The 17,125-nt window shown below is 33.9% G+C and overlaps 1 protein-coding gene across 1 annotated transcript in view; it reads right to left on the reverse strand.

Annotated features, from left to right (window-relative positions):
- Positions 1-17,125, reverse strand: part of ADGRL4 (adhesion G protein-coupled receptor L4) — an 89,107-nt gene that overhangs the window by 44,944 nt on the left and 27,038 nt on the right. The window contains exon 3 of the mRNA XM_081145640.1: positions 767-919. Coding sequence (XP_081001766.1) covers positions 767-919 — 153 coding nt within the window. The remainder of the gene's footprint in view (positions 1-766; positions 920-17,125) is intronic.

A 17,125-nucleotide genomic window follows, 5' to 3' on the forward strand; every position in this document is an offset into this window, starting at 1 on the left:
TGAAGTTTCTAAACAATCTTTTCTTCTGAGACTATAACCCAAACTCTATAGGATCTAATAAATCAAATGCATAACCAAATTACAATAGGACATTTAAAAAACATATTCTAGATACTCTCTTCAGACTCAGTGTCATTTCACTTAGGGACTGAATTAAAATTATCTCCACAGAGGACATTTTAGTGAAATTGAAATGATTTTCTAAATAGGATTGTAGTGTTCAGAAAATCTTAATGCAGATCTTAAGTGTGACTTTTTAAAAAAATATATCTTTATTGATTTCAAAGAGAGAGGAAGGGAGAGGAAGAGAGAGATAGAAACCACTGAGCCACGCCCGGCCAGGAAGTGTGACTAACTTTCTGAAGGAAGAAGTAAAGCACTAGAACAATTCTTTCATAAGCAATGCCTATCTGAACACATTCTAAGAAAATGTAGAGCTCATTTCAGCATGTATATTTATAAAAGTATCAACATTGTATGATGCAAAGCATAATTTTCTTGAGTTAGTACTTTAAGTGCAAATATTTATTCTGTTGTTTGTCACCATGGTTCATGAATTTTGTTTTGTAAATTATTTGATTTTTCTCAAAAAAAATATTTTTTTCTTATATCCTTGGATAAATATTCCACAGTAACTGATTAGACAACATTGGAGAAATAAAGTAATGAATGAAGTTTATGAAAGTGTTTAACATCAAGGATGTAATCAAGGAGTGGCAGAATTTGGTTTAAAAATTATTTAATTTTTAAGAGATAGTTGACTTACCTATACAGATGGTTCCATCATTAGTGATAAATCTGTCTTGGTTACTTGTGGATCTAAAACCAGGTGCACACATACAATAGTAACTTCCCTCTGTGTTAGTGCAGTTGGCATTTTCACCACAGGGCTGGGTTAAATTTCCACATTCGTTATCATCTGTGCAAATATAAATGTAAAGCATAACATTATTTTTATGTTATTGAGGTAAATCCCTAGTATTTTCTGTCAGCAGTTGGCAATTTTGGCTGTTAAATAGTTTAAGGCAGTACAATGTTTTTTCCTAAGAAAAGTTAATACTAAAGAATTCATATCCCACACTTGTTTTATTCTTGTTTAAAATGTAAAAGCTTCTTTGTAGTTGCAAAACAAAATAGAATCTCTTACTTCAAAGGAAGTGAATATAGCTGTTGAATCTATATTGGAATATTTTTTATATGTAATTTAATTATAATGTCAATTTGTGAATTTATATTACTCATTATAATCAGTCAAAAGGGTTTCATAAGTTAAAAGTGAAAAACCAGAGATTAAAAACTGACATGCTCTAATCATGTACATTTATTTTTATCACTTGTTCCCTGCAAGGATTTTTAATTACTAGCTCTACATCCCTTCATTTATTCATTCATGCATCAATTCATTACTATATGCATTGTATTGTCCTATAAGAAAGTATACAAACACACAAAAAATTGTATCATAGCCCATGGTCCTTACCCTTAGATTTTTTATTATTAATGCTTTTCTTTTTAAAAATGTTTTATTAAATTTATTGAGGTGACACTGATTAATAAATTGTATGTAGGTTTTAACTGTATACTTTTATAATACATCACCTGCATACTGTATTGTGTGTTTACCACCAAAATCAAGTCTCCTGACACCATATAGTTGGCTCCCTTTACCCTTTACTACCTGCTCCAACCCCTTTTCCTTCTGTTAACCACCATACTGTTGTTTGTGTCCATGAGTTTTTGCTCGTTTGTCTGTCTTGTGTGTTCATTTATTGTTTTCAGTTTTATATCCCACATATGAGTGAAATTGTCATTCACTGTGGCCAAGACGTGGAAACAACCCAAGTGCCCTTCCATGGATGACTGGATAAAGAAGATGTGCATATACACAATGGAATACTACTCAGCCAGAAGAAGTGATGAAGCACTGCTCTTTGTGACAACCCTTAGATGCTTACCATACAATTTGTCAGAAAATATATAGGTTCATAAACCCTTTGTAAAATCAGAAAGCAGATTTTTATTATCTGTCAAGTAAACGAAATAGAAGATAAGTGCTTCCCAGAAGTGATCATGATGGGCTGAGCGTCTTGACAGGCAGATGATGATGTAAGCAAAGAGCCCGAAGTGTGAGCCTGGTGAAAGGAGCCTGCAGGGGGAGAACCTGAGTGAGGAATGAGGTCAGAAAAGATTTTGCTGGGTCTTGAAAGATGAGGTTTTCCTGCACTGCATTTTCAGATTATCTGTTTAGATATAATTTTACATATTATTAAACAGTTGAAAGATGTTGTGAACAGAAAAAGAAATGATGTAATTGATGTATTTCCACCTCCTCCTTGACTATAGGATAGTTTCATAACCTATAGCTTCTAGGGACTCCCCTTTAAGACATAACTGACATGGGTGTCTGATTGACACGATTACTATCATTCACTGAAGTCTCCCAATGCAACAGGCCCCATGTTAAGCACTTCACATATATGTTCAGACTCACATTTTAAATCCTCATATAAACCCTGTGAGACATACATTATCCTCATTTTACAAGTAAGAAAACTGAAATATAAAAAGTTGGATTACTTTGCTTTAAGGAACATAGCTAATAAGTGGCAAAGTATGATTCAAGCCTAGGGTATTCTGAATGTCAAAGTGATCTTATTTTTCTTCTATATCACATTACTAAAAGGGTTCATAGTAATAATCACTGTCATTTACTGAGTATTTTTTATGTGCTGGTCATTGTGACCAGAAGATTACTGTAAAATGGAAAATACATTGTGCCTACCTCAGAAGGTTGTCAAAAGGATTAAAGGAGACAATGTGCAGACAAAGCTCAGACTGGTGCCTAGCATGTAGTAAGAGCTATATATAGGTATGCTAATCTTATTTAAAAATATTATTATTGCTATATAAGTAAAAAGTCAGCTCTTAGTATACTCTATTTAAAATTCTTAACAGCTACCTGACTTTAAGCACATAATATAAGGCACTTCATAAGTAAATGAGACTTATATCTTCCTTATGTAGAAGTGAGCTTCCAAAGTCTGGAAACCAGTTTAAATCACTCATCCTTACATATATATAGTAATGAAGATATTTGTAAAGAATTTATAATGTAAGATCTCAAAGGGCGCAGGAATTCCATTAGTATGGATAGGATATTTCTATATGAAATACAAGAAAAGATCAAACTAGTCTCCCCATAATCCGGTTTAAAAAGTTCCAATAACCTAATGCTCCTCAGCTACTTATTGTAATTTTTTGAAAGAAAGCTGAAAGAAGAGAAATAAAATAAAAATTATTTGTAAGGCTATTATATTAATCTTTTGAGGCACCTCCATTTTAAAGTTAATTCAGATGATACAGAGTATCTACTTTTGTATATGGCTTAAACACTACCATTATAATAACATTTTTTATAAGAATTACTTCATGTTATTAAAAGTCATCCAAAATATCAATGAAATGATAGTATTTCATTTTTATGTTGTGTAAAAAAATATAATTAACTTCACAAAAGATATCTGGAAAGAGGCATTCAAATATTTTAGACCTGTCATTGACTCTTTAGTATTCCATGAGATTTAAAGCTCAACAAATGTCCTTTGTTATTTGGTGGTAAGACTGGTAAGACCCTATGTTAGACTTCCTTCCTAGCCTGAGGCAGCCCTGTTCCTAAAACAAAGGAACCAAGCATCACCTAGAGTGTCTTTTGCTCAGAGCACACACACAAATCTCTACTTTTGGCATACTACCATTTCAACAGCTTGGAAAAAACAGTTGAAACGAAAAACTAGTCAGCTCATGAGAAACAAGAACATTATCTCCAATGTCTACAGCAACAGTAGGCTAGGCCTGACACTTAAGTTTTTTCTCATGACATCTTACTATAGTCACCTCTGTGACATTTTGAGGTCTAATCCCTTATCCCCTTGAAAATTTTAATTTCTAGCATGTGGCCTGATTTATTCTTGGGTTAATAGAAAGAACAGAGCAAGAGAAGGGTATTGAGCTCCCCCTAGAAGCCAGCTACCTGGAGACATGTTGTGAACAAAGATTGGGCTCAGAAACTTGTGTAGGCCAGGCAGCATTAACTAGCATTTGACTCCACCAGGTGCCAGACAGTAGAAGGCTGGAGTGGCTTGTAATACTGGGAAGTTCACGCCTCATCTAAAGGATTTAAAACTTAAAAAAATTTAAAAGCATATTTGAAACACTGCTCAGATTTAGCATTTAGCCAGGCATTTGTCACCCTTAAGATAAAGCATATGAAGGTTGGAGGAATTGAGTAAAATTGCTGAAAACATAGTAATAAAGTAAGATAAATTGTGAACAATCTTATATAAAATGCTGAAGTGTTGATACTTTATTAATGTGGGTGTATTTAATGATTAATTTATCTCTTCTGTATACAGAGGTATATTGTGCAACTTTACATGACCGTATATGCACATATACTCAGAAAGCAAACATGTATATGAATGCATATAAAACTTAGACTGGTTTATTAAAGTTAATGGAAATAGCTCACAAATTGAACACAAGCATTTAAATCAAGTTAAAGAAAAGTCTTTCACACACATTGGTTTTGATTCAATCATTCCGTTACTCAAATATTTATGGAGTTTCCTAGTTCCCAGATGTGACTATGTCTATACTGGGAAATAAGTAAAAATTAATCAAAAAGTCAGGATTGGTGCCCTGCTGTCAGAGTTCACATTTTAAAGCAAGTTAACACAGGAGCATATAATTGAAGTCTTATTAAAATAAAAAGTTTCAATTTTTACCACAAAATTTGTCTGCCTTCTCAGCAAACTGGGAAAAGTTTATATTAACTTTAAAAGGAATTGCACTCTCAGATCAGTTACTGGTAATATAGAGAAGAATGAAGATTGTATCCCTTGTGGTCTATAGCTGTAAAAATGATATGCAAAAATACAGTGAAAAAGGACTCACTCGGTCTGTGGTATTGGTCAGGGTCCAAGAAAAGGGACCACTTTATATCACCTAATTGTGTTTCTGAAAACAAATTAATGTGTCAGTATGCTATTTGAACTCCAACACATTTTTAAAAGTCTTGGGTAACATATTAATAGGCAAAAAAAAAAAAAGGTTGACGATAATTTTTGTGTGTCTCTTTACTGTGTGGTTTTCAGCTTAGCTTCCTTATGAAGAATTTGGAAATAAAAATATTTTGTTATCTATCTTCCAATCATCTGCACTGGATATACAATATGGATGAATTTCCCAATGGTCTAGATCAAATCTTGTTCCATAAAATACCACTTATCTGAAAGTAACCTCCTTTCTTCCCCCAAGATTGTGGAGATAGGCAAGAAATTACCTTGTGAAGTAATATATAAATTTGAATTATTTAAATTGCCTTACACTTTCCAGGGTCCAGCTTCATAATAATTAATTGTCAAGGAGAAAGTTTCTTTGGTTGGGGATAATATAGGAAAATAGAAACTTGACTCTTTTGTGTTATTATTTCTATTGTTTAAATCAATTTGCCAGTTATACTACCAAATCTCTGTATCTCTACAGTTAATCCTTCTTGTGGGGTTATAAAGTAAATATTTAGATTAGAATGGCATTTGAAAAATTCATTGATACACTTAAAACGGAGATACGTTTTTAAAATTTATCAAAAACAATTAAGAAATATTTGACATTCTTTCAGCAAAAATTCTTACTGCCTTATGTCTAACACACTGAGTTGAGCTCAACAAGAACAAAGGCATGCACACAGTCTATGACGCAACAGGATCCATGGCCACTGGAGAAGATGGACAGGGACCCAAATTTTTAGAATGTAGTATGTGTGACAGATATAAGAGGTATTTAGTAGAACAGTAGTGACTCAGAAAAGAGAATGGTTTCCTCAACAAGTTTTCAAGATAAGAGGACAAAGGTGATTTACAGGGAAGGTTTAGAAGAGGAGGGAGTACCTCAGCCAGGCATTGATGTATAAGAAGGATTTAGACATAGAAAACGGGTCCTGATAATCTATTCAGGCAAAAGACTGAGTTTACAGAAATGCCTGGAAGCCTGTAGCAGCTCCATACTTTAGAGAACTCTATTGTTGAACACAATATGAGGGTAGAGGTTGTAAGAATCTTAGCAGGGAGGAATGGCCTAAACTGGGAAAATACTTGCTAAGAATTTAGGACTACTATATTCATTGGATAAAGGATGAATGACCATCATCAGATTGTATGTAATGAAGAAATCAGATGGGATTTGAATTTCAAAATAGTTTTTGAAATATAAGAAAAACTAGTTAATATCCAGGTAGACCTGCTAGAACACTGTAAGCCATGAAGAACTAACCAATTCAGATTCGAAGAGAAAGGAGGTAAGGCTATAATTCACAAACAATTAGCTGTTAAAAGTCAGTGATCTGGGAGAGAAAGAAGTGGGTAAGATTAAACCAGATGAGGCATGAATTGAAAATTGTGTCATCAGCATGATGGCTACATGTGGATCTTTATATTATTATTTTTACTTTTGTGTGTTTGAAATTTTCCACAATAAAATAATTTTATATCATTGGGGATTGGGGACTAATTAGATAGGAATTACTTGGAGAGAAAGGAAGCAAGGATGACTCCCAGGTTCTGACCTGGAGGGATTTGGTGGGTAAATTGATCCACTTATCACAGGACAAGGAGAGGTATAGGAGGAGCTTTCTTCTGGGTCGAGAGAGTGAGTTCACTTTTGGGCATGAAAAGACTGAGGTGACTACAGGACATTTAGATAGAACTATCAACAGTTGGAGAGTCAACCTTATGCCATAAATTGTTTACTCACAAGCTGGAGCTCAAGACTCCCTTCTTTTCTTTCAGGGGAAGCATCAGAATCTAGAGTCTGGCATTTACTAGGATCCACAGCAAGGAGGCAAGCTGGTTGTCTTCCTTTGTACTTATTTCTGGATGAACTCTCTCTCTAGACTCCACCTGCTTTGATCTCAGCGGTGTAAATGAACTTCGCCATGGACATTATTGCATCCTTGTTTTTCCTTTTTTTGGGTTAATTGGGTTGGCCTTGTCCTACCACAGAATGATGACATCAAGTTTGGGATTTGAGAATAGAGAGAGAGGACCAAAGAAGCCCCTTAACATGTTTTTGTTTCCAGTGTTGGCCAGAAAGATCCTTGGAGTTCCACATGGTTCAGTCCAGTTTACCAAAAAACCACACAGGGGATTAAAGTAATAAAAGATGCATATGCCAGAAATATCCTCTCTTAATACAGGGGTGGGCAAAAGTAGGATTATGAAGAACTCTGTACCAAAGTGTGCTTGAGTATAGCAAGTAGATTGCAAGAATGTGTAAATAATGAAGGCCGGCAATTAGAGCACTCATGAGATTGTAAATGGCTCAAGTTAATAAAGCTATAGTAATAATCATAACCTGTATGTCTTTTTCCCTATGACTAACTGTAAACCTATTTTTGCCAACCCCTGTATAGCATTTTTGCATAGCCTGAACCTACGGTTGGTGGTTATTCATTTAGTTATTGTGGGCTTATTTTAAAAACTAGATCAGCATGACTTATACCTCATAATCATCAAAAGAGAGAGCATTTTTCAAACATTCTGCTAGAGAGCTCATCTTACTTATTTACTATGACAACACAATGATTGACATTGTTCCCATTTTACTTAAGAGGAAACCAATGTTCAGATGGGTTAAATCATGCCAGTTTAGAGAAAGAATCTGTTGGACACAATGTTTATACTGAAAGACTGCCTGGCTCCAAAGACCAAGTTACGTCTTTGCATTGTAGAGTGAGGTGTACTTTGTCATAAAGTGTGCTTCAAAGAAAGCACAAGTTGTGGGCATCTAATTCTCCGAATTCAAGACTGATACTGAGTACTCTAGGAATGAAATATTTAGGCAACAAGGCATCTAATTATATTACTTACTGTATACTAAATTAGAATTTTACTGGTTTTATAAGACACTGATATTCCAGAATCTAAATACTTTACATTCCATTTTTCAATCTATTGACCACAGATGGGGAAAGTAAGTTAAAAAGAAGAAAACATTCTCTTTTTTCTTAGCACTCAAGATAGTATTGGTGAAGCTCAAATTAATTGCAACAACTTGAAAGCCAAGAGACTTTAACAGCAGTATCACTCTTCCACACATTTTCCCTCTGGACATGATTCCAGTATTGCTCCATAAATTTGAACAGTGAAATGACTATAACTATAACCATTATGTGATTCCTTGTGAGACGGGCCCTCTATGTCAAAGGTGGAGCCAGGCAGAAGCTCTCCCCCCACCCCCATTTCTGCCCAAGGCAGCCTGCTGAGCTCATTTGTTTTCAGTAGACTGGCTATTCTCACCTCATATCCAGCACTCTAATGAAGTTAGAAAAATCATTATTATGAGTCTCCTCAATTACGGACTTTCTATGGCTTGTATTTTTCTTGGGAATATTAAGGAAAACATATAGGGAAGGAGATAGGAAAGCTCAGATGAAAGAAAAGAAAAAAGAAGAACTGCAATGAAACCAGAATGGGTTCAGTCGGTCAAGAAAAGTAATGGAGTTATTGTTTCCACACTAGAACTGTCATTACCATCCTCTATATAAGACAAAGGTCCAAAGGAAAGACATAGCATTATAGCTCTCTTCCCCTCTGGGAATTTCTTCTGCACCTGAATCTTTAAGTTTAGGCCAGAATATGAGTATGGTATACACATAACCTACCCCTCCACATCCACACAGTCACATATGCAAAGTTATTAAGAAGACAGATTAAAAAAATAAATCCAATATTGAGAAAATACTTCCCACTTTTCCACTGTTGATTATAAAACACAAAGTATAAACTCATGTTTCCCATGACCATAGAACTAATACATCTAATTTAGTAAAGAAACAGTCAAAAACATCAAATGCAAATGTCAGAATTATCATGGTAAAGAAAGCAGAATTACACAAGAATAAAATAGTTATGCTATTTATTATTTTTAAAAATGTACTTAGTAGAAATGTGTTTTTAAACTGTTTGAAGAAACAAGTATCATTTCACGAATTTTTGAGAGGACAAGTTTGTCTTTGACTGTGGATCAGATTTGGCAAAGGATATATAAGCCAGTGGATGGGGGAAACGTATGGAAATGCCTCTCTTGCTGTTTTTGCATTTACTTGTTTTCTGAGGGATATGCAGCACTGAAAAAAAATGGTCCCATCTTATATTACTATCTCTTTTTGGCCTTCTCTTTGTCAGAACTGTTAAAACACACATTTTAGAGCAAAGCAGCAAAACCAAACATAAGTAGAGTAGGCAAAGAGAAGGAAAAGAAACCGTCTCCTATCTCTAGACACTGGAAACCACTTTTCCTGTTCATTGCACAAATTGGGTAGGAGGAAAATTCTCATACATTCAATTCAAATTATGAGTCAACGATTCTGAAATTTTTTCACTCCATTGTATCTATCAACTGTAATAGTACAGATGGATAATACCCCCAATCTTTCTGGTATATAAGTGATGGTTATGAATTATTTTTTGAAAAACTAGTTTTTTTAAATTTTTGCTTCTAATTATTCAAGTAATACATATTCAAGGAGAGAATCACATCAGTGATTAAGAGGAAAACCTTACAAGCTCTCAGTTGCAAAAATCATTAGAATAGTATCAGGTTCTTGGGAACATGACTGAGAGATGTTATAGTAGCATATATAAGTGATTGAAATAAAATGTCTGTGATCCTAGAATTTTCTAACTAGATAAAGAAATATTATACTCATCAGGGTTAAAAACATTGTAGAAATACGTGGATTTAGAGAGTAGATCACCCATGTACTCTGTATAAAGATAATATTCAAAATAGTGTTCTATTGAAATAATAATAAATTTAGGAGACAGAACTCAACACGGGAAAATTAGATGAAGGTATAACAGTGGTGTAAAACAAACCCTGCAATATATAAATCCAAATGGAAGATGGTTGTATGATTATGAATGTATAATATAATTATGATTCTTATAAAATATTTACTGAAACAAAACCAATAATCTGGACAGTAGGATTCAGAAGATTCATATTACTTTGGTCAGGGTGAGAAAAGAGTGAAGTAAGCAAGTAAAGTACATTGCAAAAAGGAAGCGTTGTTACATAATTTTAGTAAAGTATAAAAATATGAATTTGATTATGAATATCAGGAATAATAAAGATAGACTAAAAATTCACAATTGAATTTTTAAAAAAATGGGAAAAAGTATAAAAAGTAAACTGATAAAAGTCAAAACTAAGAGAAAATAATGAAACTATAAAAATAAAATAGCTAATATGAAATAATCTTGGTGGAATAAAAATATCAAATACATCTAATGTTATACTAAATGGAAAAGACTAATATTTCCCAGTCATAAGGCACCACTTGTTAGATTAGATTACAGATGAAATTCAGCTATATTTTGTAGTTATATGGGCACATATTTAAGCTTTCAGTAAGTGTAAATTGGATATAATTTTTCCCCCCAAAATATTGTATTACATTGATGACATGTCAAAATTTACGGCATCCTAAAATCAAGGAAAAAGGTCTCATTAATGCTTGAATCATCCTGGCAGTGATGTTGGTATATACAGGGAAGGCAAAAGTAGGTTTACAGTTGTTTGTATGAAAAATGCAAAAATTAATAAAATACCACCAGAATAAACTATGAGTTTCATGTACTTATAGCTGTAAACCTCCTTTGCCCCACCCTGTACTTTGATATTAAAGGTGCTGTAAGACAGAACAAGCAAAGACATGAATATCTTCCTTAACATCTTACTCCAGTCCTGCCTTATCCCTGCCCCTTGGATAGGTGTTTCTTCCAGAGAAAGTGTCAGAACAGTGTCTAGACTGGTGGCCAACCTGGTATGACGACCTTTTTTAAAAAAAAGCAATTAACAGAAGTGATGGAATTCAACTTGTATTTCCTTTGATCTTACTGGTGTGCATTCATTTTAGGGTACTCTAACATTTTAATTTCTTTTAACTGTATAAAATGGCCATATCCTTTTTCCCACGACCTCCCTTCCAGGTAACAATTCAAAGATTCAGAGATCTGCCGAAACTTATGTACTAGAATATTCACTGAAGTAATATAATAGTAAGAATAAGCATGAGCCTAAATACCCAATAAATTTTTTAAAAATTATCTGATAATTTATAGCCATTTAAAACAACATTTGGAAGAATATTGGCTAACTTTAGATAATATCCACAGTTTAATAAGTGAAAACACAAAGATAAATTCCAACTTCCATTGCTTAATAATTGGTTGAAATATCCCTGGAACCTTTTAGAAAACATGCTTCCTTAGAGGCATATCTTTTTTTTTCATATATAAATCTTTTATTAAAATAATATTGGATTTAAAAACAACTCTATGTATGATTGAAAAGGACTGTATTTACAACAGAATTGCACCAAAAGTTTGAAGATGATATACTAATCAAATACTAAGAAAGCGAAAACAATTTTGACAATATTACAATCAAGAACAAATAGAATTCACAGTTATAAAATAAAAAAGATTACTTTTTTATATTGATAACATATATACTTTGCTTCTTTCTATCCATTTTCAACAAAGACCCAGCCTCCGCTTAGAAGCTTCTGCAGGCATCGATATCATTAGAGGCACATCTTCATATGAACTACTGTGACATAAAAATGTGGCTTTTCTAAAAAAGCACCCGCTTGCAGCTTGATTTTTCTAAAAACTATGCAATTTTGTGAAAGCTATTCAGATGTTTTTTGAACTGTGCCTGTATCCATGGCAGTTTATAATTTTATATATTGTATGTGGTAAATAATATCTATTGTTTTAAATTATCACACAAATAGCATAATAAATATTTAAAGCATGCTTCTGGCAACCATAGGCCTTTTGAATACACCATGACTCTGACAATAAGCATGATTTGTTGCATTTGGAGCCATAATTACAGCACTGACACCCTACAGCATGCAGAGCCCATAGCCAACTGTGAGTGGGATGAAGAGTTAAAGTATTTGAGATATTGTCTTAACTCTTCCACTTTACTGTGCATTTACTAGGGTAAGTTTTTGCAAACATTTTTGCAAGAGCCAAGTATAGTAAAAAGGGCATTTTACACACTCACATATGGATCTATTAATAAATAAATGGAAACAACTTTAAAAATTACCTTTCTGTCATGTATCGTGCTCTGATATTTTTGATTCTACCTTATTTCAGTATGTTTTAAAATGCTGGCCATGATCTACTACATTGGCTGTGTGGCCTCCTAATGGGTCATGAACTACAGTTTGAACAAGCATAGATGGCTCAAGTCACATGATTCTATTTAGTACGAGTTCCACACTGTAAGACCATTTGTTAATGACCTACTGTATACCAGGGGCCAAATCATATTTTTTACCAGCAGTCACAACCCTGTAGCAGGCTGCACGTATAGCCTCGATACCCTTGATATGGTACCATTAAATGTGTTAGAAAAATGTGCCCTCTTTGGGTGGACACAGCTTTGTAGGCATGAGAGTAGGTGAGCTGAGGGAGACTTTGCACCCATTTGAAGGAACGCCCCTTCCTCTGTGCAAAAGCAGGCCTGCATCGTGGTACAAGACCTGGAGAGCACAGCATGGGCAGGATTTCTGGCTCTTTTGTAACTGACAGCTGATGCATCCATAGCATGCCCCAGGTCGCAGCTCTTCATCTTCCTTAGAGATTTAGAGGTAACATTCACTCTGTTTTCACCTGTTACCCCTGGGGACACTTCTACTTTTTTTTTTCTTTCATCCTTGATCTCTCTTTGAATTTTAATTCAATGCCTACTACATATTCCCACTTACCTCTCCATATTTCTCTATATTAAATATAGAAAGTTTTAATGTTTTACCATCTGCTTCAAAAGTGACAGCCATTTTTCCCTCAAGTTCTTTTGATCCACACCATTATTTCACAAATCCTCCTGCAGACCTGTCTTCTCCATCCAAGCATAAACTTTATCTTGACAATGTCAGAATGACATTTTTCCTTTAGATATTTCCCATAAAACATATCAGTCTTCAAAAGTCAGGGAAATTTCATATGTATTTTGATTTATATACACATGTATGTATATGTGTGTGTGTGTATCTACTATGATTTCTATTTGTTGGAAAAAAAGAATAAGAAATTAAGTTTCACAATTTTTTCATCATTCTGGTAGTAATATATCCTTTCAAATCTGACGGATGTATCACTATGTGCAAAATAAAATACAATAATTGTGAGGTCATATTTAAAGTCTATGGCTACATAAAAATAATCAACTAACAAATTTTAATTAATACAAAAAAAAGGTGCCAATGTACTTGAGAAAAATAGCCATGGAAGCTTACCTGGTCTTAAGAAAACTTGATATGGAAAACTATGGTGTGCTTAAAAGCTTGCTTATTCATATTTTATTATTTTAAAAATATTGTTTCCATATTTTATTATTATAGGTTGATGAACTCTATGAATCTGTCCTTCTTTTTAAATTCTGAGATTCTCAAGGAAAAAGACCATACATTATTGTTATTTGTGTTTTCAGACATGTGCCCATATCTGGCACATAGTAGATGTACAGTACGTGCTTGTTCATTGGTGAGACCACGCTAACAAGTCTTCTTGCTGGCACTCAGATCTGAGTATGTCATACACCTTTATGGACAAGCCGTTTAAAACTTGGTATGGGATTTCAAAGAGGAATAAATCATACTAATGTTCCTACTGCAATACAGAGGCTCTGCTGCTTAGTAGAAAATACATACTCCATATTTCCTTTGCCCCACCCCCACTTTGCTCCTTTGTACCTGTCTGATTTCCCCACCTGATCCCAAACTCCCCTGAGCCCAGAAAGGAGCCAAGGAGATCCTGCTTGTTAGGGGTTTTCTCACTCTCACGCTGCTGTCAGCATGACCTGTTTCTTCCTTACGAGGTATTCTTAGCAAGACAAAAACCTCTCATTGGATTTGGATATTTGAGGTCTATGTTGGGACTGTGGAAAATGAACCTTGTTTTCCAAGTTTTTATACTATCAGGATTAAATATGAAACTAGTTTATATTTTAAGACTAATCTACTTTTATCCTAAAGCATACCACAAAACTATTATTCTACCATTTACATCTGGCTAGCCTCAAATCATCAGTCACTTGAGGGTTTTTTATGTGATTTCTTAAGTAAAAAAGATCAAAATAAATTTACACATAAAATCAAGGCCCTAAGAAGTAATTAAAGCACATAAAGAAAAGCTGTTTTATGGAGCATATAATAAACATACTACATATGTTTATTTCTTCAATTCATAGAAGACTTCATTGATTTAAAAACTGTTGCTATTCAACAAAAGGTGTGAGTAATTTGTAGCTATTTAAATTGAAAATGTGAAAATAATACTAGGTGTATTCACAATATCACACTTCCAGCCCTAAAATAATTGCCTTAAGGGTCAGGTATAAATCACTTTCCTCCATCAGTTTTGTAGCCTTATACCACTGGTTAGGTACACTGAGCTGTGTGAAGATGGTTTAGCTAATAGTACAGACATTGGGAAAGGACATGATGCCTTATTTTCTAGACCAGTGATCTGACCCAATATAGGACTGTTCAACTGATTATATAACTTGAGATATGAATACTTAGGAGCAAAGGAAACGTATTCGAAAACTTCGTTGCACTTAAAAATGATGGTTCAAGATCAGAGTGATCCTGATATTACTGTGAAATGTACATTTCTTTATCACTCTAGTGCTTTTCTAGCTCAGAGTATACAGTTACTGCATTTTTTTATGTTTAATAATATCCTTTTATGACAAGCCACTTAAGTCACAGAGGTATCTCATTTTTATTTCAGACACTATTTCTGATCAAAGTACAAAACAGAAAAAGTTGCAACAAATAAGCTCAGAATTAAGTTGTTTACATCCCAGATATGATGCCAAAGTAGGTGAAAACAGCAAGGACATTCCATGCAGTTTGGATCAGGTTACATTCTTACTATCTACTTAAAATTTTTTCATGTTTATTTTTCTCCTAGCACTGTTGTTAGCAATGTCATTTCAAAATAAAATTCTTCCATATAAGTTCTTTTTTTTCTTTTTCTAAAATGTTTCATCAATCATAGTAAAACTGTGCTCTATCATGGGGTAATTGAAAATTGGCCTGCCAAAAAGAGCATCTTCATGGCCTCATCCCCCTCATCCCCACACTGGGCAAGGATGCCCTCATCCCCCTGATCCCCACACTGGGCAAGGATGACAGCCAATTTATTAGTTGAGATATTGTTAAACTGATCAAATAAAATACAGGTTTCTGCTTCTGTGATGTTTTCTATTAGAGTATCCCAGCTGTTTCTTTCAAAGTCCACTTGGAGATGGCTGTGGTAACAGGTACGCCTGATGCCTTTGCTGTGCAGTCTTATTGAAAATGGCAACTTCTTGGTTCTGGCTAAATGACTCATACTTCATATTTTGGAAGAGGAAAGATGTGTAATCTGAATACGATTCTGCTTATTGGTATGTTAAAAAGTACAAAGACTTTAAGTTGAGAAGATAAACCCCAGTTCTAGAATTACTTACAACCAGTTTTCTTTCTTTACTTCAGGGAAGTCACTTGGTTCTATTTTATATCTGTGTTTTCTCACCTCCAAAGTGGTGAAATTAATCTGGCACCTTTGTAAATTTCTGTAGAATTGTTTTCAGTAACAAGTGAGATAGTGACTGCAAATGAACTTGAATATGTGAAACTGTGAAGCCATTTTATTCCTACTATTTTAATCTCTAAAAATAGAAAATTGCCTAACTCATAATACAGAAAATTGCCTAACTCATAATACAGAAATGTATTTAATGATCTAGTCCAGAATTCTAACAAAATGCAAATATATGTTTTAGGAGATTTCTTTTTAATGTAAAGGCTAACATTATTTAATTAAAAAAATTTTTAAAATATAATCATATTTAAAGATGAAAGAAACTATAATCTATATCCACACTTTGTTATAAGAAAAAATTTAAGTAAAATTTAACTGATGATTTAATTTAATTGTTCTAGAAAAGGAGATATTTGGAGCACTAACTCCTCATACTTGCTTCTTTAGAGCAGGCAAACCTTTTTAAAATTAGACTTCACAAATTTAAAAAACAAGTTAAGGTTATAGGAACCTGAAAAATCTTTGGGTAGTTATTCATAAGCTTTAACTTGAAGTTCATTATTTAATTATTGAGAATATAGTGATAGTAATCTTTAGATAAAAATATACTGTCTTTGCTGGATCAGTATATTGAACACACATACCACCCTTCCCTTGCAGCATCCCACCCTGCATGCACAACCATGCTTCCCTGCCGTGTTAACAAAACAGTATCTTTATTGTTTTGCAATCTGTATTTACTCTAAAGACTTCTACTCTTGGGGTAACTACTTTGATTTTAAATTATCATTTAATAATTACCTACAAAATAGGGGAGAAAATCAGGGAGGAAAATCACAATCCTTTGTTTTGTCTCCCTCCGGATACAAATAAATTTTAGGCCATGAAATTTAGGACATGCCTATGGATACGGGTGAATTTTAGTACCATGATCTATTTTCTTCCAGGTATTTATGGCCAACCCAATTGTGCCATTTGGCTTTAAAATTTTTTCATAGTATCTCTTTAAAAAATATGACTTTCAAGTCCTATGTGGTTAAAAAATAAAAAATTAAAAATGCCAGTGATGCTTTTCACTTTTATACAATATTATACCCAAGGAAACACACTCAGCTACTGTATGAATTTGTTATTGCTGCTATAACAAATAACCATACACTTGGTGGCTATAAAAAACACAAATTTATTTTGTTACAGTTTTAGAGGTTGGATTCTGAAATGGGTCTCACTGGGCTCAATGTGCTGATGTGGCTGAGTTCCCTTCAAGAAACTCTAGGGGAGAATCCATTTTCTTGTCTTTTCTGGCTTCCGGAGGCTGCCAGCATTCCTTAGCTCATGGTCTCCTTCCACTACCAAAGTCAGAAATAGCTAGTTCAGTCTTTCTCATATCTTATCACTCTTACACTGACACTTTTGTCTTCCTCTCCATATTTTAGGAAACTTACAAAGTT

Source organism: Miniopterus schreibersii (genome assembly GCF_964146895.1).
Source record: "Miniopterus schreibersii genome assembly, chromosome: 8".
Lineage (NCBI taxonomy): Eukaryota > Metazoa > Chordata > Mammalia > Chiroptera > Miniopteridae > Miniopterus > Miniopterus schreibersii.